Source organism: Talpa occidentalis, unplaced genomic scaffold (genome assembly GCF_014898055.3).
Source record: "Talpa occidentalis isolate TD23 unplaced genomic scaffold, MPIMG_talOcc4v2.1 talOcc4.11, whole genome shotgun sequence".
NCBI lineage: Eukaryota > Metazoa > Chordata > Mammalia > Eulipotyphla > Talpidae > Talpa > Talpa occidentalis.
Genome location: NW_023601104.1, coordinates 81,288,819 through 81,311,165, shown reverse-complemented (window position 1 = coordinate 81,311,165; position 22,347 = coordinate 81,288,819). Strand labels below are relative to the sequence as shown.

Below are 22,347 nucleotides of genomic sequence, written 5' to 3'. Positions count from 1 at the left end.
ACCCCCTGACACTACCAGGGAGGCCCCACATTTCTTATTTTAGAATAAGCATAACTGGGTCTCCACTTAGTAGGTTACTAAGTAATCTTAATAGATTAATCTTAATAAGTAATCTTAATAGATTACTTAGTAGACTATTGAATGTTGAAATTAATTCAACTTTTCACTACTCTCAAATTTGGCTCTCATAAATAAATTCCATGTACATATTATCAACTCTAGTGATAGAGGCAATTATAATTCTTCTTTGGCCCCAGAAGTTCACTAGATACAGTTTTTTTAATAGTCCAGAGGTCTTTTCTTTTTGCATACCCCATCATGCCATCACTGCACAGGGGTTCTCGCAAAGTATGCCTCTGTGGGTGGGGCAGGCTGTGCTTCAGCTGAACCCAAGAACAGTTCTCTTTGGCGTTCTTTTTTTCTGATGATCTTCTTTCACATGTTGCAAGGAGGAATCTTGGCTCTTAGAGAGCTTAGTATGCTCAATGCAAACATGAACTCTCTTGGCAAGAATCATGCCTTTGTTTGTTTACAGCAATGCCAACTGCATTCTGGGTTAACATTATAGACATTTCTAGGTTTACCATGGTAACGTTGGGGCCTTCCTGTTTGAACAGTGCCCGTCCCTGGATGTCTAAAATGTCACCTATCTTATAGATTTGCATGGATGTGGCCAAAGGAACCTCTATGTTTTCTAAAAGGCCCAGAAAACACAGCAGGCACCTCTCCTACTTCCCTTTGTGCTGGCCATTTGGGCAACTTGCCCAATACTTGGCCTAGTTTTTTCTCCAGTCAGCCCCTACATATTAATCTAAAGCAACTATAAAGCTATGGGAGCAAATTTACACACAGTGGCCCCATGTGGCTACTGAGCACTTGAGGCTAAGGCAAGAGAAGAACTGAATTTTTAATGTTTTTTATTTTAATTGACTTAAATAGCTGCAAGAATCTATGGCTATCAAATTGGATAATATAACTTTAGGGCAACAATTAAACAAGATATAATAACACCCAGGCTATTTCTTTAACCTGTATTATCCATTCAATAAAAGAATTTTGTGTAGAGTTAACTATACAAATATGTCCTCAATATTTATTTCATCTTACAAGTTTTTATGAAGAAATGTCATAAGATTAAGAATCTGTCTGTCTTCCCTTTATATCCAAGAAGTTTCTAGAAATTAAGCAGAATTTGCTGAATGAATGTTCTCTTGCTTCCATTTGCCACCCAAGCAACTTATCACTTATGAATAGAGTATTCTGAACATTTACAGTCACCACATGACCAGCAATTCCACTTCAAATATGTATTCAAAAACAGGTACTCAAATATATATATTCAGGCATGTTTATAGGAGAACTATTCACATTAGCTGAAAGGTGGGAGCAATTCAACTGTCCATCAATATGCAAAGGATAAACAAATTGTGGAATGTACATACACTGGAATAGCATTCAGTCATAAAAAAAAAAAAGAAATGAAGGAGATAAATGCTACAATGTGGATAAACCTAAAAACACTATGCTAAAGAATCCAGACACAAATTTTGTTATTTTATTTATAGTAAGTGTCCAGAATCATTAAGTCCAAAAAGACAGAAAGGTATACTGGTGGATATAAGCTGGGAGAGAGGACAAATAGGAGCTAATGTTTAATGGCTATAGGGTTTCTTTTTAGGGTAATAAGAATGTCTGGAACTAGACAGAGGTGGTGCTGTGAATGCACTAAATGCCACCAAATTGTTTACTTAATGGTTAATTTTCTGCTATGTGAATTTCATCTAAAAAAAGATTCTTTAGGATCAGAAACAATTTAAATTTTTTTCAAAAAAAGACTTTAAAATGTTTTTAATATTGAAATACATCAAATTCATTTTTAAAAGTCTAAGGAACACAAAAAGAGAAAAAAAAATTCAAAAGCCTAAGAAAAAAATTATCTAGAAACAGGTGAGTCTAGCCATGAGCTGATTTTTTTAATTTTTAATTTTCTAATAAATACTAAAGTCAAGATTTTGTAAGTTTGACAATTATCTGGCAACCTCAACTACCCAAAAATAATTGAGAAACACACAGTAGGCAAAAATATGTTTGGGAAACAAAAACTTTGACAGAGAAGAAATTTCCTGTCTCTTTTATGAATCTTTTTACCCTTATTTAATATCCAATTTTAATGAGAGTAACCATGTGGTTATCTAATTTAAATCAGATTACAAGATGAAAATTAAAGGAAAGGGGTTTTTAAAACAGCATGTTGGCAGTGGTAGGAAGTAATGGGTAAAGCTCTCCAGCAAGAAAACACATACAAACAAACAAAAACCATTTAGAAAGAAGTTATAAAGAATGACCAAGGCGTGGCAGTCTGAAGTTACTTATCAAGGGAACATAATAACTTTAAACATTAGTCATATCTTTAACAACCACTGTTGCTAATAATTAATGTCCTTTGTTTAAGATGTGTAAAGAAGTTTATAAATCTTTCCAAAGACTGGCATTAAAATAGTTGTTTGGACAAAAGAGGAAGATTTGCTATTAGGAAGAGTTAGTTATGAGATTACTGCATTTCCCAAAGATAGTTAGAAAACAAATTTATTATGTGTCCTTTTATAGTACTTTGGCCAACTGTGGTTTCCTTACTTCATTTGTAAGTTCAACCATATTTTCCAAAGCCATGAAAATATTTCAATTTTTACTGCCTTGATATCTACTTATTATTTCTATTTCCTCTAAGGGGCTATACCTCAACTGCACTATACCAGCAAGGCATGGCACAGAGAAGATACTGAAGGCAGAAAGACTTGGCTTGTCTGGCCCCACCATTCTCAATGAGTCTTGGTTTCTTCACAGGGATAATAACGCGTACACTGCCTTCTTCAAAAAGTTGTTAAGTCAGGGGCTCCCTGGTGCTGCAGGGGTTAATGTCTTGGGGCTATCAAGCTATCACCAGCCACTGCAGCATGAGTTCGATCCCCAGCCAGTGAGCTAACTTACATGGTGCAGCTTCCCCCGCTGCTCCCCTCAGCAGTGTATTTCAGTCCGTGTGCCTGTTCTGTTTCCTACTCTCCCTGGTGAATGCTCTCATTCCCCACACCTCTCACCTGTACGCCAGTTCTTCTATGCATAAATAAATACAAATAAATCTTTAAAAAAATAAAGGTTGTGACGTACTTGTAAGTTATAATGGTACTGACAAAACTTAAGAGCACTTTTGTTATATTTGCTATCCACACACAAATTTAGCAGATAGGATGTCTTCAAATGTGACTGAAAGAATAGAACAAAACTTGAACTGAGCATGTTTCTTCCTTGAAAATACAACTTCAAATAATAGTCAAACTAATTTCTACCTTCAAAGTTAGGATTTACCAGGCCCTTTTACTTTGTAAAAGAGATGTACAAACCTTGGTACAGACAAGTCCTTGTGTGCCTTAAATTTCAACTATTATAGTCCATACTTGGTCTAAATATTTTCCAGAATCACATGTCCTCTCTTGCATCCAAGTCTTCCAGCTTACGCCTGTGCTGTATTGTTTATGACTTGGTCTAATTGCAATAAAAATTTTCCCATAGACCAGTCTTTAATTATTGGCTTTAAGTTCATGCCTCCCAAAACGCCCTACCTAACTTCCCAGGGCCCTTTCTGCTAAGAAACTTGACCTCCATGTGGCTTCTCAATCTCCACAGCTCTGACTACTCTGCCTGGTGACCAGTGCAAGGTGGCTTGATCTGTGGGAAATGCATTCCAGCAGAAGCCTCGGAATCACTGGGTCTTCAAACATCCCTGAGATCAATCCTCAATTATCATTGAACAGAATTTTGTGAAACTACTTCACTGTCAGCATTTTTATATTTATTCAATGATTTCCTCACAACTAGTTAAAATTTTTCAAAGCTACTTCCCTAACGTTGCACAGGTAACTGCCTGCTGTGTAAATTACAGTAAAAACAAAAGTTAAGCAATTTCAGAACTCGGCTTGTTTTCAGGCAAAATATGGTTGGGCTAACTTTACCTTAAAGGAGCTGACATTTATTCTGAGAACAAGGTAATTTGATAATTAAGTTTTCTGTTCTGAGGAAAAGCCTAGTTTACAAATTCCTGAGCTTGTGTAAAAGGGACAGTGTCCCCAAATCACCGCCATCTAAAGAGACACCAGCTATAACAAGCAGATCCAGGTCTGTCAGAATGTGAACCCTTTCCTAATCCCCAGGTCATTTCTAGTCTAATTATTTTAAGAATCTTTTTAGTTGCACTATTTTTAAAGCAGCACAGCGGGACACACAAATTAGCCAGAAGGTTTTTTTAAGCCATTGATTCATTGAGTTTGATAAAAGCTAATCCCATATAAAACTGCAATGATAATTTTATCCTGGCATTTTCTTAGGCTAGGCAGAGTCAGAAGACTTTTCATCCGGAAAGAGATGAAGGAGATAGGGTGAAATAAAGCCTATCCCCGGCAGAGATCATCTAACAAAAGGAGTTAACAAGTATTAGCCTAACTCCAGGCCAGTGCTACAGCTACCCTGAAGTGGGCCATAAATAATGAAACATCTGAAGCATCTGACTTGTTCCTCTGACAGTTAGCATGGCAAGAGTCACGTTGCCTCAAAGTTAATGGTATTTTTTCCTTGTCTGTTTAATTTTAATCCATTTTCTTTTGTCCTTAGTAAAAAATAAATTACCTATTTTACAGTCATGGTGATAATGTCCATTATCACTATACTCTAGCACATGTGAGGACCCAAAAATTCCATCAAAAGGACATACTGGTCTCCTAATTATACTGAAACTGAACTGAAACCAAAGTAATTAAGCACCTTTTTTGTTATTGTGGCATTTAACTTTCAAGGAAAGAGTGAAATGATGAGCTAATTTCAGGAAATTACTGGGATCATTATCTACAGAGATGACTGCCCTGACCTTTCCTTTGCTACCCTAAATAATAAGATACTAGGAAGAACACAATGATTCTGAAACACAGTAACATCATTAAAAAAACTTACTATAGGGTACTTTTTAGAAAGATTCATCTATTCATTCAATGAATACATTCTAAACCGAGGTATCAAGGAGTGGTGAGGATACAGCATTGAATGAGAGAACACAATTCCTGTCCTCTTTCCAGTACGAGAAGGACAAGTAAATCATGGGAAATGAAGTGTTAAGTGCTATAGAGAAAGATTTTCCATTATAAGATTAAAGCAATAGATTTATATTTTTTAAAAGTAAGCCAAGATTAAACAGGAGATTTTAGCATATATGACACTTTACTACCCAAGAATTACAGGTTAACATGGTGCTGCACATGGTTTGAATATGGGCAAAGACTGGTGTGCTCTATTTTTGGTCTTTCATAGAAAAGGTCATTTTGTTTAGGTTTCCCCAGAGCTGAGGGGAACAGGGCCTGCCATTCTTCAACCATTTTAATTAGTGAGTTAATTATAGGATTATTTATTATACCTCATTCCAATGAATGAATTAGATCAATTTCTTTATTCAAAATTCCTGAATTTGAGCCATTCTGGGCTTGCTTATTAGCTTAATTCATAAATGCTCTAAAGCAACGGATAAATAGCAACTGTTCCCTTTTTCTTGAGAAGAAAGTGAAAAGTCAGACAACTTTGGTCTGATTTGGCCAATATTCCTTTCTGTATTTCAATTAATTCACAGGAAATTTTAATGATTTCCTGAACAAGTCTTAATTATTCCTTTTATCTTGTCTGGCCACAGACAGTGAGCAGTGCAAGCTATGTTTTTGGAAGTTATAACTACACAAAGTGAAAATGGAGCCTGATAATGAATGTATTTAGGAATAGCTACCTATTTTTTTCAACATTCACTTTTGTCAGGTTAAAATTATAGTTCTTCTGTTTTACACAGAAATGGCTGCAAGATTGCAGTGCCATAGAGAAAGGGAATTAGAGGATTTAAGAACTCAAAATGTATAAAGGTCCATATCCATTTAAACAAATACTCTAGTCAAAGCAGATTTCTAGTGCTTGACAGATTACCCAACACATTTTCTATTGCCCACAGAGTAGCTCCACTGCTCTCATATTAGTATTACCAAGAAAGATCTGATGATGATAAAATCAAGGAAATAACTTGTGGTTACAATTCTAGACAGATATAGATGGAGAAACTCCTGGACTTCAGTCCTTAAAAGCTATCATTGTGCCCTTCATTAGTCAAAATTTTTGACTCATGATGTCATCACACATAAAATGACTCTTCACATATTTACAAGATGGTTTTCTATAATAGATGTAAAAAAATATTTCTTCCATACACACAAATGCTCCAAGAAGAGTTAGAAAATTTTTAATACATTAGTTATTTTTCTTTTATTTAAATATAGTTCCATTTAATAAAGGTCACACTTAGATTTTAAAGAATTTCCTTTTAAATTATGTTCCTCATTGAGGAATAAGGCACAGAGGACACACCTATCTAAGCAAAGATGGTATCTCAGAAATACACCCTCAATATTGTTAAACTACTTAAGTAGCATACCCAAAGGACATTTTATTTCAAGAAGGCACTATCTAAAAAGACAAAAGACTCAATAAACATAATTCGGAAAGAAAAAAGAAAAATACATAAGCGGAAATGTCATCATATTTAAAAGAGGATGAACTGACCATAAATATGTGCTATCAAGGATAACAGGAATTGCCTTCTATCCATTATTCCATATCCAATTACCCTACATTCAAGGAATATAATGATAAAAGTCTCAATGAAAAAAACAATTCAAACAGGGGCCTCCCTGGTGGCACAAGGGGTTAAGTCTTAGCAGTATGACGCTGTCGGCAGCCACTGCAACACAAGTTCGATCCCCGGCTGGCCAGGGAGCTGACCCACATGATGCAGCAGACCTCTCCTGTCTCACCTGCTACTCCCCTCAGCAGTGTATTTCAGTCAATCCACCTGTTCTGCTCCCCACTCTGTCTCTGGTGAATCCTCTCACCCTCCCATACCTCTGGCCTACACCCCAGCTCTTGCATGCATAAATAAATAAATCTTTTTTAAAAAAACAATTCAAACAACCAAAACTTGACCTACAGAAGAATTAAAAATGGAGTAACAATTCAGATTATTTTTCTACTACTTTTTCTTGCTTGGATGCAGATTCTGACTCTAGGAGCCCCCAAATTCACCTTAAATGGGGCTTTCAGATATTGCTTTGGAAAATCTCTCAGCAGGTACTCTCCTGGGGTGTATTTCATCAGCCTGATACCAGGGAACAAGCTCTCAAAAGGCTTCCCATTGGATAGCTGGCTCTAGCAGCTCCGCACCCTCAACGCAGCCCTGCTGACCTAGTCACACTTCATGTTCCTTCTCAGGCTCATCTTTCTTTGCCTCATTTGACTTCAAAAACAGATTTTAAGAAAATGACAAGTAATAATAATTAAAATTAGTAATCAATATTTCATGAATACTTAAAACAAGATCCAAAATGGGAGGCTAAACTGGGTTGGGTTGTTCTTTTTTTTAAAGATTTATTTATTTATTTATACATGCACTGGGTATAGTCAGAAGCGCGGGAGGGTGAGAGAATTCACCAGAGCCAGAGCGGAGAGCAGAGCAGGCAGACTGACAAAGTACACTGCTGAGGGGAACAGTGGGCGGCAGGAGAGGTCTGCGTGCCGTGTGGGACCCTCGCCCAGCGGCCGGGGATAGAACTGGCGCTGCAGAGGCTGTGGGCAGCTTCGAAACCCAGCGCTCAACTGCTGCGCCACCGGGGAGGCCCAAGAGTCGAGTTGTTCTTAATGGCACCAGCTCGCTGGCAGCCCACCTGTCCCTTGCCCAACGTTACATGCTAGGAAGATGCGACCAAGGAGCCAGAAGAACTACTCAGGGGGTGGTTTTCGCCACATAACCATAAGCAAGGTACTGTGTGTCAGTTTACTCATCTGCAAAATGGGGATAGTTAGTAGTGCCTCCCTCTTAGGATTGCTGAGGGTCAAAATAAGCAAAAACATTTAAAGCACTTACAAGAGTGTTTCCTCTACAATAAGTATGCAGGTAACACTAGTCCTTATCATAGCTTGAGTCCCCAACCCAAACAGGATAAAATTCCATTCACATCTTTAGTGCAAAAAAGTCAATGCTTACCAACTTCCTTCACTAAATTTTGTCTTCAGTAACTTTTTGTTTTCTTTCCCTTTCTTTCCTTTTAAAATCACTTATTAGGGGGCCTTCCCGGTGACACAGAAGGTTGAGCACAGCATTGTGAAGCTGTCCACAGCCTCTACAGCGTGGGATCGATCCTGGCCAGCTGGGGAGACACCCACATGGCGCAACAGACCTCTCCTGTCTCGCCCGCTGCTCCCCTCAGCAGTGTATTTCAGTCGTCTGCCTGTTCTGCTCCCCGCTCTGTCTCTGGTGAATCCTCTCACCCTCCCACGCCTCTGGCCTGTACCGCAGCTCTTGTACAAAAATACATAAATCTTTAAAAAAATAAAATAAAATCACTTATTAGGGCCTCCCTGGTAGTGCAAGGGGTTAGGTTTCAGCACCATGAAGCTATCCGCAGCCACTGCAGTACGAGTTCGATCCCCAGCCAGGGAGCTGACCCACATGGCACAGACCTCTCCTGCCTCTCCTGCTGCTCCCCTCAGCGGTGTATTTATGCATACAAGAGCTGGGGTGTAGGCCAGAGGTGCGGGGGGTGAGAAGATCCACCTGTTCTGCTCCCCACTTAGTCTCTGGTGAATCTTCTCACCCCGCGCACCTCTGGCCTACACCCCAGCTCTTGTATGCATAAATAAATTAAATAAATCTTAAAAAATAAATAGAATCACTTATTAGAAAACATTAATACTTGAATTGCTTTCCACTATGAAAAACAGCAGTCTCTCTGGGAAAGCAAGGGATTGTTGAGGGAAATAAGTTAAACCTGAAACTGGTGGATGTGAGTTCTACTCCGGGGCTCTCATTGACTAGTGGCCCCAGCCAGGCACTGGGAGGACCAACTGGAGCTTATGTTTAGTGGTAAAGGGCAAACATTAACAAAGGATACACAATTTTAGACATACTCCTCATTATTAAACATGCTTCAGTTTTCTTTCGCCCTACTGTAATAAATAAGTTATGTGTTCTTTTCCTTAAGTCACCACTTAATGTAAACTCGACTTCAGAATAAGTGCCGGTAATAGTAATACAAACAAGTGAAACATGTGCTTATCTAAATAGTATCTACAAGGGTAAAACATGAGTGAATGAGAAGTAAGGTTATTTCCTAAATAATTCACACCAAACTCAAAAAAGAATGTTACAGTGACTATGACGATTGCAATTCTCAGTGGCTCTGAATTTAGTTGGTTAACTTAATGGTAACATCAGTCCTTGTTCTCTAATCTATTTTGTGGCAGTAAAATATTCCAAGTAATGAACAAACTGACATGATGAAAAAGAAAATGGTGATGGCTGGAGAAAAATAACTGTACACTGAAAACCACAGTTGCCAGTCAATAAGTGTGCTGTGTCAGAACCACCCCTTGGTCTGGAGGCTGCCTGCTCCACTCCGTCACTGAGATGGCAGGAGGGGGAAGTTAGTTACATCCAGGGTTACACTGAACATGGGGAAAGGATCGAGTATGGTGCCTAGCACATATGGTCAGTGCCCAATAACCACAATAAAAGTAGCTATCGCTCTGACTGGCACATGCAACCATTTCACATGTGAAAGAAACAAAATCCAGAGTAGTTCTGTTGGTTTCTGGGGGGTCACACAGTGTAGTAAGCAGGGATCTGAACCTAAGTTCATCTGGCACCAAAAACACCTCGCTGCCTACTGCAGCTGAATTAAACAGTACAAAGTTCAACTCCCTGAAAATTTGCCTGACATCAAAATTAGTCAAGTCAAAATCTGAGCCACTAAATAATTATACTATGAGCAAAGATAAGATATTTTTACATTCACAGAGAAAATGAGCTGCTGCCACCCAGCATGAGATTACTTGTCTATGTCCTTAGCCTACTGGGCTAAAGCTTGTTGAAAATAGCACAATTACTCTGTCCTATTTATAAATCTAAATACTACTACCTTTTAGTAATCTAATTTGGGTAATCTACAAAGTGGTGCAAATCCTTGAGAAGGAAAGTTGTGTCTACCCCTTGCTGCCAATTTTCATATAGGATTTGTGATGTGCAGTTTCTTGCAGTAAAATTAGCGTCTTAAGCAAAAAATTCAAGTGCCATTAACAGATGGAGAACAAGAAGGAAAATTTGCTAAACCAATATATTATTAAGAAAGTGACATGAACAAAGTCACTGTTATCAGGAAAGGAAATGCCACTTTCAGGCAGGGAGTGCATGTAACAAGAAGAATGAAGCAGAGGGTGCAACAACTGGCTGAGGTATGTGCTTAATGCACAAAGGAAGTATGAGTCACCCATTCATTCCAGGAGGAAATGCCACACACCTCCCAGGTGGCACAAAGGTGCTGTCTGGTAGGGAAGACAGAGACAGAACTACCCTCAGTGGTGTGATGAAGGAATTTCCACTAAGAGCCTTCTCCCTTTCCTTCTTGAAAGGAACTTTTCATAACAGTAAATTGTCCCATTGAGGAAATGGCCTTTCCTGAGATTTGCAGATAAAGGTCATGAAAAAGAGCATTTGTGGGGGAAGGGGAGAATATACGTTAGTGGTAACTTATTTTCTTAAAAATATGAAGGTTTTAAATTAGTCACAAATACTTCATCCTACCAGCACCTTCACTTTGGAAAAAGAAACCTTAAAGGGAAAGATCCTGTGAAGCCAAAAGAAGGGGAAAGATTTGTCTCATCCACGCAGTTTTTAGGCCCATAGCCTGGGCTCATGGAGCAGGTGTCCACGAGCCACCTGAAAATTGTATGGACAATTGTGCATTTTCACCAGATTCTCAAAGGGGCCCCTGACCCCTATAACTTTAAAAGTCAAAGTTCAAGCAGAAGTCTGACACGTACAAACTAGATTCCTGGCTCTTTTGCTTACGAGCATGTGATCATTCAGACTGTCTAAGCAAATCACCCAATTTTCCAGAACTTCAGCTTCCTCATTTTTAAATGGAAAAATGACGTTAATTCATTGTAAGGATTAAATGAGGTAAGGTATGTTAAGCTTCCAGCACAATGTTCATGCCCTGGTAAGTAGGATAGTAGAAAGCCATTCAAGCGTCCAGCACTACAGAATGGAATGTGAAACCCTACCCGGGGACAGTGACCCGGCTTGGAGCCCCCAAACACCTTCAGTTCCCCACTTCTGCAATTTTGTAACTCAACTCACAAACCTCCCCACTATGAGCAAATTCATGTTGAATTCCCTGTGGTCATGAGACTACCCTATTGTGGGAAAATGATAGTGACAGAATCAAGATATCTCTAGTATTTCTTAGGTGATAAAAATCCAATATTGGAAGAAAAACAGCTCAGCCTATTAGCTCTTAAATTAATTAGAAATTTAGCTAAGGCTGAATTATACTCCATGTCTTCAAGTACAGATTTCCGAATTTTGTAATAACTTATGTGATGATATAAATACTATAAAATGCACATTATATCCATGTTTGTATGTATAATTCCTCTGTTTATGTATGTGGTTAGTTTTTAGTATTTTGGCCAAATGAGAACTATAACAGAAAATTTGAAAAATCTCAAAAAATCCTTGCTTATTTATAACCAGTTTTGGAAAGCTTGCTTTATCTAGGTGGAAAGGCCAGTCTAAAATTTATATTTGCTTCAGATGGCCCAACTGATATAACTAAAAATATTTACTAATCCTTGTCTATACATTGATCTTATCTGTTTTATAGTGTACATACCTGAATGCATAACTCCTCAGTCAAAAAAAGTTTAAAAATTTGGAGGTACTATGTCTTACACATATTTCAGCTATTTTTAGAGTCCAAATGAAAACAGCTAGTACAGAAGGAAATGCTATGAAATTCTTGAGGTCGACTCAGATAACAGTCAAGATAAGGTCAGTGGATATTTGGAATACCTAAGACGCTAATTTAAAATAAAACATTCTGGTGGCCAAGAACACTTTCTAAAGTTGTGCTTGAGTAATAGTTTGTATCATGGGCTTGATTCTTCTCTACTCCATTAACCCCTTAGTCAAAAAATTTCCTATCAGCCAGAAAACACTCTGAAAAGAATCTGTTCAAAGTTCAGCAAAGAAGTTGAAACTCCAGGACATAGCAATCTTCCCTCATAGAAGTCACAGAAACAAGACCATTTTCTGAGTTGGTTATTGACACTCCAAAGTCAAAAAGAAATAAAAGTTTAAAGAGAAAGTACCTGTGTACCTGTGTACAAACTCTACTCAGGAAACGGAATCATATAGCAAATCAAGGCTGCTTTATGAACTGAGGTCCAAGCTGACTTAACTGAGTTGATGTCTACGCTTGTCAATCTCAATTTGAAACAAGAACTGAAATTTTTTAAACCAAGTAGACATTAACACAGCAACTATTTATGTAAGGTGCAAGGCACAATTCCAGACGCTGGTGATGTAACAGTAAACAAAAGCCCTACTCTGAAGGAGCTGACATTCTAAAGAACAAAAACTTGGGTATGTGTAATAGACTTCAAATTCAATTTTAAAAGCTTTTTCTGAAGATCTTTGATAAACCACAAGAGAGTAACCAAATATCCGTAACCTAATTATAATTTTTAAATGAGAGACCATAGTAAGAACTTCTAAATTTTGCTAAACTTTTCATCTTATTCAACAAAATGCTTTGAAGGTAATTTTGAGGATGACTCAGTATTTATCTCAACTTTAAAACTGAAGTTAGGTCCTCCCCTCTCGACTCCCCAATGCTCAGCAATGAATGGAAGAAAACTGCCCTTAAGATTTATGTTATAAAACAGAGTGTATCAGAACAAAAGCATGAAAAAATTCTCAAGGGGCTTCTAGAGTTTTTATAATTTTCCTGTTTCCTAACTGACCATTTTAAAACTTAAAATAAAAACTCTTACCACATGTAACTCTAAGTCAAGGACCGTAAGAGAAAGGCAACACTGACAAGAAATAATCCTGATCATTTGCAATGAATCTAATTATAATCCATGACAGCATGTTAAAATTATCAAAGGTAATATGAGATTTTAAAAGAAATTTTGAGGAAGACATGCCTAAATAAAAAATATAAACCTTAATCCAAAACTTTATAAAACTCTTTTTTGTAATCCTAGTAATCCTAGGGGTTAGGTTGAAGGTAAGAGGGAAGAAATAGGCAAATGGAGAAATAAATACCTATTAAAGCTCTTTTTTGAGAGCAATGAAACAATGACATTGTACAAATCAATTTTGCTGGCATGGAAACAGAAGTTCAAATATGCTATATCACAGTGGCATACCAAATTTTTAAAGATTTTATTTTTATGCATACAAGAGCTGGGGTACAGGCCAGAGGTGTGGGGGGTGATAAGATTCACCAGAGACAGAGTAGGGAACAGAACAGGCAGACTGACTGAAATACACTGCTGAGGGGAGCAGTGGGCAAGACAGGAGAGGTCTGCTGCGCCATGTGGGTAGCTCCCTGGCCGGGGATTGAACTCATGCTGCAGAGGCTGCACATAGCTTCATAGTGCTGTGCTTAACCCCTTGCACCACCAGGGAGGCCCAGGCATGCTAAAATTTTAACAGTTATGAAATGAAGTGTGTGGGCCTCCCTGGTGGCCTAAGGGTTATCTCAGCACTATCACGTCAGGCCTGAGTTCAATCCCCAGCCAGGAAGCTAAACCATATATGGCTCAACAGACCTCTTCTGTCTCGCCTGCTGCTCCCCTTAGCAGTGTATTTCAGTTAGTCTGCCTGTTCTGTTCCCTACTCTGTCTCTGGTGAATACTTTCACACACACACACACCCCACCCCCACACACACACACCCACCTCCACCCAGTTCTACAAAATAAATAATGTTTAAAAAAAAAAAAAAAAACAAGAAATGAAGTGTGATTACCAACAGCTACTGACTGTACTTGTCTGTAATGTAAGAACAGTTTACAAACAAGCATGCATCCTACTAGTAAATGGAAGAAACAAAGATACTGACAAAAGTAGGAAGAGTTAATTTGAAGAGACTTTAGTCACTGTAACTCAAATGGAAGTCAGGGTGGCAATGAACTTTTATTGAGTTTCCTAAATAACAGGTCCTCTGCTAGATACGTAACATTTAATCCTCACAGCCACAATCAAGCAGATACTATCATTATCCCCAATTTACAGGTGAAAACTGTAGACTAGGGAAGTTAAATAGCCCAAGGTCACACAAGTGGGAAGTGGCAGTGATAGAATCCAAACCCAGCCCTTTTACTCAAGATAGAATCCAAACCCAGACCTTTGACTCAACAGGCAAATGTCCTAACCCGTCTATTGCAAGTGTTCTCAAGAAGCAAACAGAGGCCATGCCCACCTGAGGACTGCCTAGAAAGGGTACCCAGACTCAAAGGTAATTGTCTGGTTCTGGAGGCAGTGTTAGTCCCATTATGAAAACATGAAAAGGTTTTGGGGGCAATCTCCATTCTCAGACTCCATCCTCACCAAGCAATTTCCAGCCTGCTCTAGCTCCCATGTGACTGGCCTACAGGGAACTCAGGGCCTGACCAGAGGGTACTCATACTTGGGATCCTTGGAAGTTCCATATCTCATTGCCAATCACCAAGCTGGCATCCTGGTTTTATAGATTACTGTCAGGAAGCTCGGTAAATGCAGGTCACACTTCCTGAGACATCAGGTGTTTTAAGTCTGACCACCTCACTTCTGACTGCTGATTCCAATAAGGTGATACTGCCCCATGGGAATGCGTTGGCCCAGATGACACCTCTTGTCTCACCACCTCCATCAGTCTCCATAGCGTATACTTTCAGAGCTGGAGAGAATGTCTTCTAATTTTCCTTAAATTCAATCAAGTCTTTTCCAGCCTCTCTTGAAAAGTGTGAAACTCAATGACATGTAAAGAATTTCAACAGCTCTGAGAGGCTGTTGAACAGTAATATTTTCCTGTGGGGATTTTGTTTCTTCATTTTTAAAAGTCACTTTCCACAGTTCCAATATGGTGAATATAGGGAAAACAGTCAACAATCTAAGTTAATTAAATTGGATAAAAGTATATTAACTGTTTTTTAACTTTTTTGTTTCATTTCTGAATGTATTATAAAATATTCCCCAAATATGAAGACTAATGAACATCATATATGCACACATCCAGCTTAAGAAATCAAATATTATCATTATCACTGCAGCCTCCACATATAGGATTATAATGGTATTATTAGGTAGGTCGTATGATTGTCATTATAGAATTGAAAAGGTGTTCAATTAAGGAAGGAAAGTTAAGACTTTCTCCTCTCAATTTAAATGTGAAGAGCAGCAAAGCTTATCAGTCTGATCTACAGCTTTGATAATTCTGAGTTTGCTTGATGGGAGGATTGTGCAAGATAAGAAGAGAACAGTGTCACTGGCTGAATTCAGTGATGTACACAAACTAAGAACAGGTGTTGCCCTGACTCAGATTATCATGAACAGGCTTTGGTAAGATTAGACCTGAGGCTTGGAGCTTCTGTTTACATGCCGCAGAGCAGGAATTCTGGAGCTCTGAAAGGGAAAGTTTACTATACAAACTAACTTTCTCACCAGGACTGCAGTTAAATGTTGGAAATGGAGGGACAGGGTCTGCCCAAAAAAGCAAGACATTTTCTAGGGATCAAGGCACTGAAAGCATTCTACCTTCTGCTGAAAATCAGTCATACCCACAGCTGAATGAAGTTGCTTGTCTTGGAGCCTGATAACCTCAAATGAGGGTATGGCAACTTCGCTGGACTTCTTGCCTAACAGAAACAGCAATCCTTGTGGCTCAGTACAAACTGTGTGCGCTATGCACATTCCAAGCCTGGTACTGTGGGTACAAAAATAAATTAGCCACAGTTCCTCAAGAAGTTGACTCTGTAGTGGTTAGAGACAGACCTTGCATGAAGAAAAAAATTACAGGAAGAAACAAAATAGGAAAAATGGGTAAATGAAGCAAAAAAGATGGAATAAACACAAGTAAGCAGGACCGGTCACTGAAGTCAGCTGTCCAGGCTTATTTTTCTCCCTCCTGGGCTGCTTCATCTTAGTTTCCTGCCAAGGTTTTCCCTCCTCTATTCAAGCCTGAGGAGTCTGCTTCTCCAACTTTGATGAACTGACCTTGGCTGATGATTCCGAAACTGTTCCCTCTAGCCTGGATCTCTTGCCTGAGGCCCAGACCCACACAGCCCTCAGCCTGCTCAACCTCTCCAATTAGCATCTTAAACTCAGGGCTTCCGGAACTGAACTCACCACATACCTCTCCTTATGCCCTCAACCTGCTCTTTTATGTTTCTTCTCTCAGGTATAGTTCCCATCGTTTCTACAATAGAAACTAGTATCAATCTAGACTGCTGCTAGCCTTTCCGTGTCTCTTGGTAGGTAGATCCTAAATATCTCCAGATTCCACCACTTCTCTCCATCCCCCTCCAAATGCAGGTGATCATAATCTACACCTTTCTAATCATTTTCCTGAGGCTCACTCTTCACAGAACAATCTTATTGTGCCACACCCGTCAAAAAAACCCTTTCGGACCTCCCTGGTGGCACAGGGGTGAAAGTCAGTCAGCGCTGTCACGCTATCCGCAGCCTCTGCAGCATGAGTTCAATCCCTGGGCAGGGAGCTGACCCACATGGCACAGCAGACTTCTCCTGTCTTGCCCACTGCTCCCCTCAGCAGTGTATTTCAGTAGATCTGCCTGTTCTGTTCCCCACTCTGTCTCTCTTGAATCCTCTCACCCTCCCACACCTCTGGCCTACACCCCTGTTCTTGTATGCATAAATCAATAAAATAAATCTTTAAAAAAAAAAAACAACCCTTCACTATGTGGCCCCTGCTCTCAGACTTTCATCTGCCACCTGCAGGCTCCAGGTAGATCAGAAGCCTCCAAATCTTTGGCCTCATGCAGCACAGGCTTTTCAGTCGGGACAGGATCACACTAGCCCCTCCTTCAGAACCCAGATCCGATTACTGGGCCAGGGCATTTTCCCTGGCTGGCCCTCCCTGTGGTCTGTAGAGCCTCTACTTCCCCTATGATAGCACAGATCGAGCCTTTTTTCTCATTAGTACCGACACCAGGCTGAACTCCTAGTACATGTGTGCCTGTCATTTAATAGGTCTTTCAATGCTGAATGATCAACCTATTCCTGACTTTTTATGAACTCCTATAATCACTTGGATTTCCAGGGAGGAATATCACATGGGCATTTACATGAAATAACTAGTTTCTCCACCTTTCTCTTACCCCAAATTAGGCTGCCAAAGACTGAAAGGGTCCTACGTTTAATAACAGCCCTTTCCTTCACAATCATTTTAGGTAACATTTTAAATATAATACACTATGTGGGTACTGGAGGACTGCACCAACTTTCTCCCACCTAGATTAGGGCTTTTCCAGGATAAACCGCCCTATGATTGCTGTAATAGTTATTAGAGTTACGGCTATGGTTTTGAATGCACATTAAATAACACAACCACTCTGAGGGCTAGGTAATGCTATCCCCATGGCTCAGAAGAGGCAACCAGAGCTCAGAGAGATCACAAACCTGCCCAAAGTGAAACTAGTTGGTGAAGAATCCAGAATTCTAACTCAGGCAATGTGTCTTTACACTCTTGGCCTGGACTGTGCAAAAGAGTCAATCAATGTTGAGTGAGCGAGTGAATCAAAGAACGAATGAAGTCAGTAAACTGCTAGGTCAGGAAGATCCATGTAAGATATTAGAATATGGGAACTTGGGGGCCTCCACAACCTATGAAGCTATCCGCAGCCACTGCAGCACGGGTTCCATCCCGGGCCACATGGCGCGCAGACCTCTCCTGGCTCGCCCGCTGCTCCCCTCAGCAGTGTATTTCGGTCAATTTGCCTGTTCTGTTCCCCACTCTGTCTCTGGTGGGTCCTCTCACCCCGCACCTCTGGCCTGTGCCCAGTTCTTGAATGCATAAATAAAATAAATCTAAAAAAAAAAGAAAAGAAAACGGGGACTTGGGGCAGCAGCCCTTCTACCCACCTGTGCCTATGCAGGTGCTCCTTTTTGCCAACTCTCGGTCCCTCTGCAGGGCAGCAGCTTCCTACTTGCCCATGACCTGTACCATGCAGGGGCTTCTCTTCACTAACTTCCCTCTGCAAAGGCAGCTCTCCTCAAGGCCGCCCACCTGAGACCACACAGGCCTTTCTCTAAGCAAACCTTTCCCTTATGAGGCAGCCCTTTTGCTGGGAAATGTCCTTTATTCTTCTTTCCCTTTTATAATAAGCTTGCTGTTTTGGATATTAAAAAAAAAAAGAAAAGAAAAGAAAAGAAAATGGGAACTGGAATAATCCAAAATGCATTCGTATTTTCAGGTTTCATTTCGGGGGATCACATAAACGTCTTCAAACTCAAGCATTGTTAATTCTCTAATGGGGCACTCCCAAAGAAATACCTCTTGCTCTGCATCACTGGACTTTCTCATGGGAAGGGAGGCTTGCAGGTACAACTCAGGTATCATGGGCATGGACCTTTGACAAGACTCAGCCAAGATAAGATGCCTTCCAAGTGGCTGGTAAATCAGGAGCGAAACCAGGCCAGAGAAACCTGCAGCCTCCCTGGCCACTTACCTCTCGCAGCTCCAGTCTTTGAGCCACAGCCTCCAGGCTCTCCTGGCCTGTGCTCTCCACAGACAGCGTGAACTCCACAAACTCATTATTGAGCAACTGGATCCGGGCAACCAGGCAGCTCTTGCTGGACACTGTGTAGCGCCGCGTGCGTTTTAGTTTCAATCCAAATGGCAGTGGCATCTTCTTCTCCCTTCAAACGTGGAGGAGTACAGAGCGAAGAGCACCACCACACAACCAGCGGCGGTGGCGGCGGGAGAGAGCGATCTTCTTCTCCGCTCGGGATCACTATCCAGTCTCAGGCTGCTTACCCAGCAGCTGCTGCCGCCATTAAAACACAACCGAGTCTCCAAAGACCAGGTGAAGGGAGCACCCCACGCCAGAGCTGCGGAAGAGAGGCACAGGTGACTTGGGCAACAGCGACTCGGGGATATTCTTTAAAAAATAAAAACTCAACAAAGCAGCCAAAAAATAAGCCTTCCCTCTCCTCTGCTCTGGAATCTCCTCTGGAAAAAGCTGGCATCAAAGGGTCTGGGGGCTGTGAGAAAGTTTATCATCCAAGACAGAGGCCCCAGGTCAGACCCAGCCCTCAGGAGGTGACAACAAACACCTGAGGCTACCCTGGGATTCCACAGGGAGGGCTGGCACGCCCCGTGCCTCCAAGGCCGCTGCCATGAGGGACCCTCTTTCTATTTTAAATTTGGTTTCTTCAGTTAACTCTTTCTGGCTCCCCAATACCCCAGATGTCGGGGTTCTTGAGTCCTTAAGTGAGATCACTGCAAGACACCTGCGAAAGAGCCCCACGCTCGGATCCCGGCGCCATCAGCGGGGGGCTGACCCCCCACACCCGCAGCGCTGGGGTTCAGCCGGGGTCAAGCGCTTGACAAGCCCCTGCAGCGCCCCTTCTGGTGTCTCCATCGAGTCACGCGACCGATTCGCTCTATCAATGGCAGACTCAGCAAAGACCCTCCAAATGCTCGTTACCGGATCACCGCGCGAGGCGAGGAAGTTCTGGGACGCGTGGCCCGGCTCCTCTCGGGCTGGGGCGCCTAAAGAGTCGGCGGGTCTTCACCTGAGAGGGCCGCGGCCCAGCAGGGGAGGCGAGCGAAGCTTGCATCGCCATCCTGAGTTGACACCTGGCGAACGCGACTCCGCAAGCCCACGAGGCCGAGCCCCGAGCGCAAAGCTCCGGCTCCGGCTCCGGCTCCTCCCGCGCCCCACCCCCCTCACCCCCCCCCCTACCCCCGACCGCCCCGCGGCCCCGCCCCCGCCAGAAGAGTAGCGCCGTTGCCAGGCCAACGCGCACCCTCCCAGTGCCGGAACCCTCCAGCGTGGCCGCGTTTCCAGACGGAAGCGGTCGCGAGGGACCGAGCCCGAGGCTCCCGGAGGGAACATTTAAAGGAGCCCACTCGAGCGCCACGGCGGCTAGGGGGTGGGTGCGGCGCCTCTCGTTCCTGGTTTGGAGCTTCGAGACCCTCAAAATACAAGATTTACATTTTCAATCACTTTGTTGATGGTAATTCCTGAGCAGAGTTCACCTAGGGTGAGCGGCAGCTGGAGATTTTTACATTGGCTGGATTTCCCCCTCCAAACGAGTCGACAAAGGTCCAGATCCACCTTGTTTTCCTCTGGGCAGAGAGTGGGCACCCCTGGCCCCTTGCCCGCCCCCCCCCCAAGAATTATACGGGGAGGCTTGGCCGTGGCAGTTGCTTGGGGCAGATAATCTCGCCCCCAGCCCTGTTGTCCGCCAGGCACATCCCAGGCCTGGCGAGAAGGGGCTCTCAGCTTTACCCTAGAGGGGACCCCAAAGTCCTCCTTCGCGGTCCTCTGCTCTCTCCGCCCCCAGACTGCGTCTCAGCCCCGAGGTGATGGGCACTCAGGTGTGGGCGAATGGCAGAGCTGGAGAATAGGATTGAGCTCTTGCCCTAGACTGCCAAACTCAATATTTTGTAATTCCATTCCACAAAAGTGTATTGCGTCTCCAGGTACAAGGCTGTGTAGCAGGCGTTGTGGGAAATCTAAGCCGATCCTAAGCCGCCACTGCCCTTAAGGAGATTACAAGCATGCCATAATTACATAAAGGGCTGTCTCTCTAGTAAGGCCCCAATCGCCGCATTCTCTTGGTCTTTTGGTTTGTTTTGTCGGTTTGTTTTGGTTCGGTTTGGTTTTCAGATCTCTAGTTATAATCAGGAAAATAAAGTGAACGTTAAAAACAAGTAGCAGGAGAAGGAAGATGAGAGGGGGAAAAAAAAACCCTGGAACTTCCTAAAGCACTATGTTAATAGCATTTTCTGAGTGCATTCTATAAGAGAAGACACCGAACTAAGAATGGAAATGGAAATATGAAATGATAGTATCTTCACCTGGAGTTTTCAGTGCCCTTTGCTATGTCATGATATAAGCTAAAATAGTTAAGTCAAAATGAAAAAAAAAATCAAGACATGAAAACCTTAAATAATAAGCTTTTAACTAGAAAATAGTCAGCTGTGTTTGTATAAATTAAAAAGTTTATATTCCATACATCCAGATACACTAAATTCTCTTGCATGAGATGAAGTGATGGCTTTCAATTTGATACAAGAATTTTGAAGATGAGAAACAGAAGAGTTAGTGTAGATGAAGAGACAAGATACTGCATACATATAGAAGAGAGATGAATATTTGTATTAGGGGTATTCATATATGCTAGTATCTTCACTACAAAGATAGAGCTATGCCTGGAAGGCAGTAGATACTACACTATATAACTTAATTATTAACCTAAACCCTGATTAAGCAGACACAAAGTAAAACTTTCAATTGTCCATGATATTTGAAATGTTTTACAGTATGGGGATAAAGAAAAATTAGTGTTTTTTTTCATATTGGTTATTAGAATGTAATTGAAAAAGTTAAAGGGTGTGTGTAGTGCATTTTTTGCTCAAGAGCTAGCCATAAGAACAGCTTTGCTTTGCTTATTTGTATAAAACTTACTGTGTTATAATGTTCTGCTTAATAATTTACAACATAATCAATGATTTACACATCTTAACTTTCAGCTTTGTACAGCATTAGCTACCCAATGATGCCATAAAGTAATGAATGAATAGAAGAGTAGAAATTTAAGATGTTTCCTGAAGGGTGTGTTTCAGATGTAAAATACAGGGCAATAATTTGAAAGATAGTTGGGTCTGGAATTATAACTTACCTAACTAGAAAAGGAATCATATCATAAATAGCTTTTGAAAGAGAAAGCTTAGAGATACTTTGTTTTTTTACAACATGTTTGTTTTGTAATAAAAAAAAATACATTAAATTGTTCTTTTTCAAAAGCCAGATATTGTGAGTCAATTTTAATGTTTTCCTCTTCACATGCCCTTCCAAAAGTTTTTCAAATTCAGTTGAGTTCTGAATCCTGTAGTTCCCCCTTGTTGCTAAGGTCCTCAGCAAATGTAATTTTGCCAATGACGTTTTGTAAAATAAAAAAAATCATTAAAAGGAGAGAATGTATGACATTTTTAGAGTACTACCTACATCTCTAACACTAAGTCAAGCCTGAGTTTCTCGTGGACAGAACATGAGTAGATACTCGATGGAGAATAAAATGCCAATGAAAAAAACTACTTGCAGAGTAAAAGTGCTGTCACATCCCAAACAAAAAAAAAAGATCTGTCAGCAACTCTTAGGCATACAGCGGTTGTCACTTGGAGCGCACGGAGAGTCT

General features: G+C 41.1%; 1 protein-coding gene across 1 annotated transcript in view; it reads right to left on the bottom strand.

The window, feature by feature from the left end:
• The window catches only part of PTPN21 (protein tyrosine phosphatase non-receptor type 21), a 55,228-nt gene extending 36,318 nt beyond the window's left edge, over positions 1-18,910 (bottom strand). The window contains exon 1 of the mRNA XM_037503742.2: positions 18,648-18,910. Within this exon, the coding sequence (XP_037359639.1) occupies positions 18,648-18,827 (180 nt within the window). The 5' untranslated portion in view covers positions 18,828-18,910. The remainder of the gene's footprint in view (positions 1-18,647) is intronic.
• Positions 18,911-22,347: the final 3,437 nt, after the last annotated feature.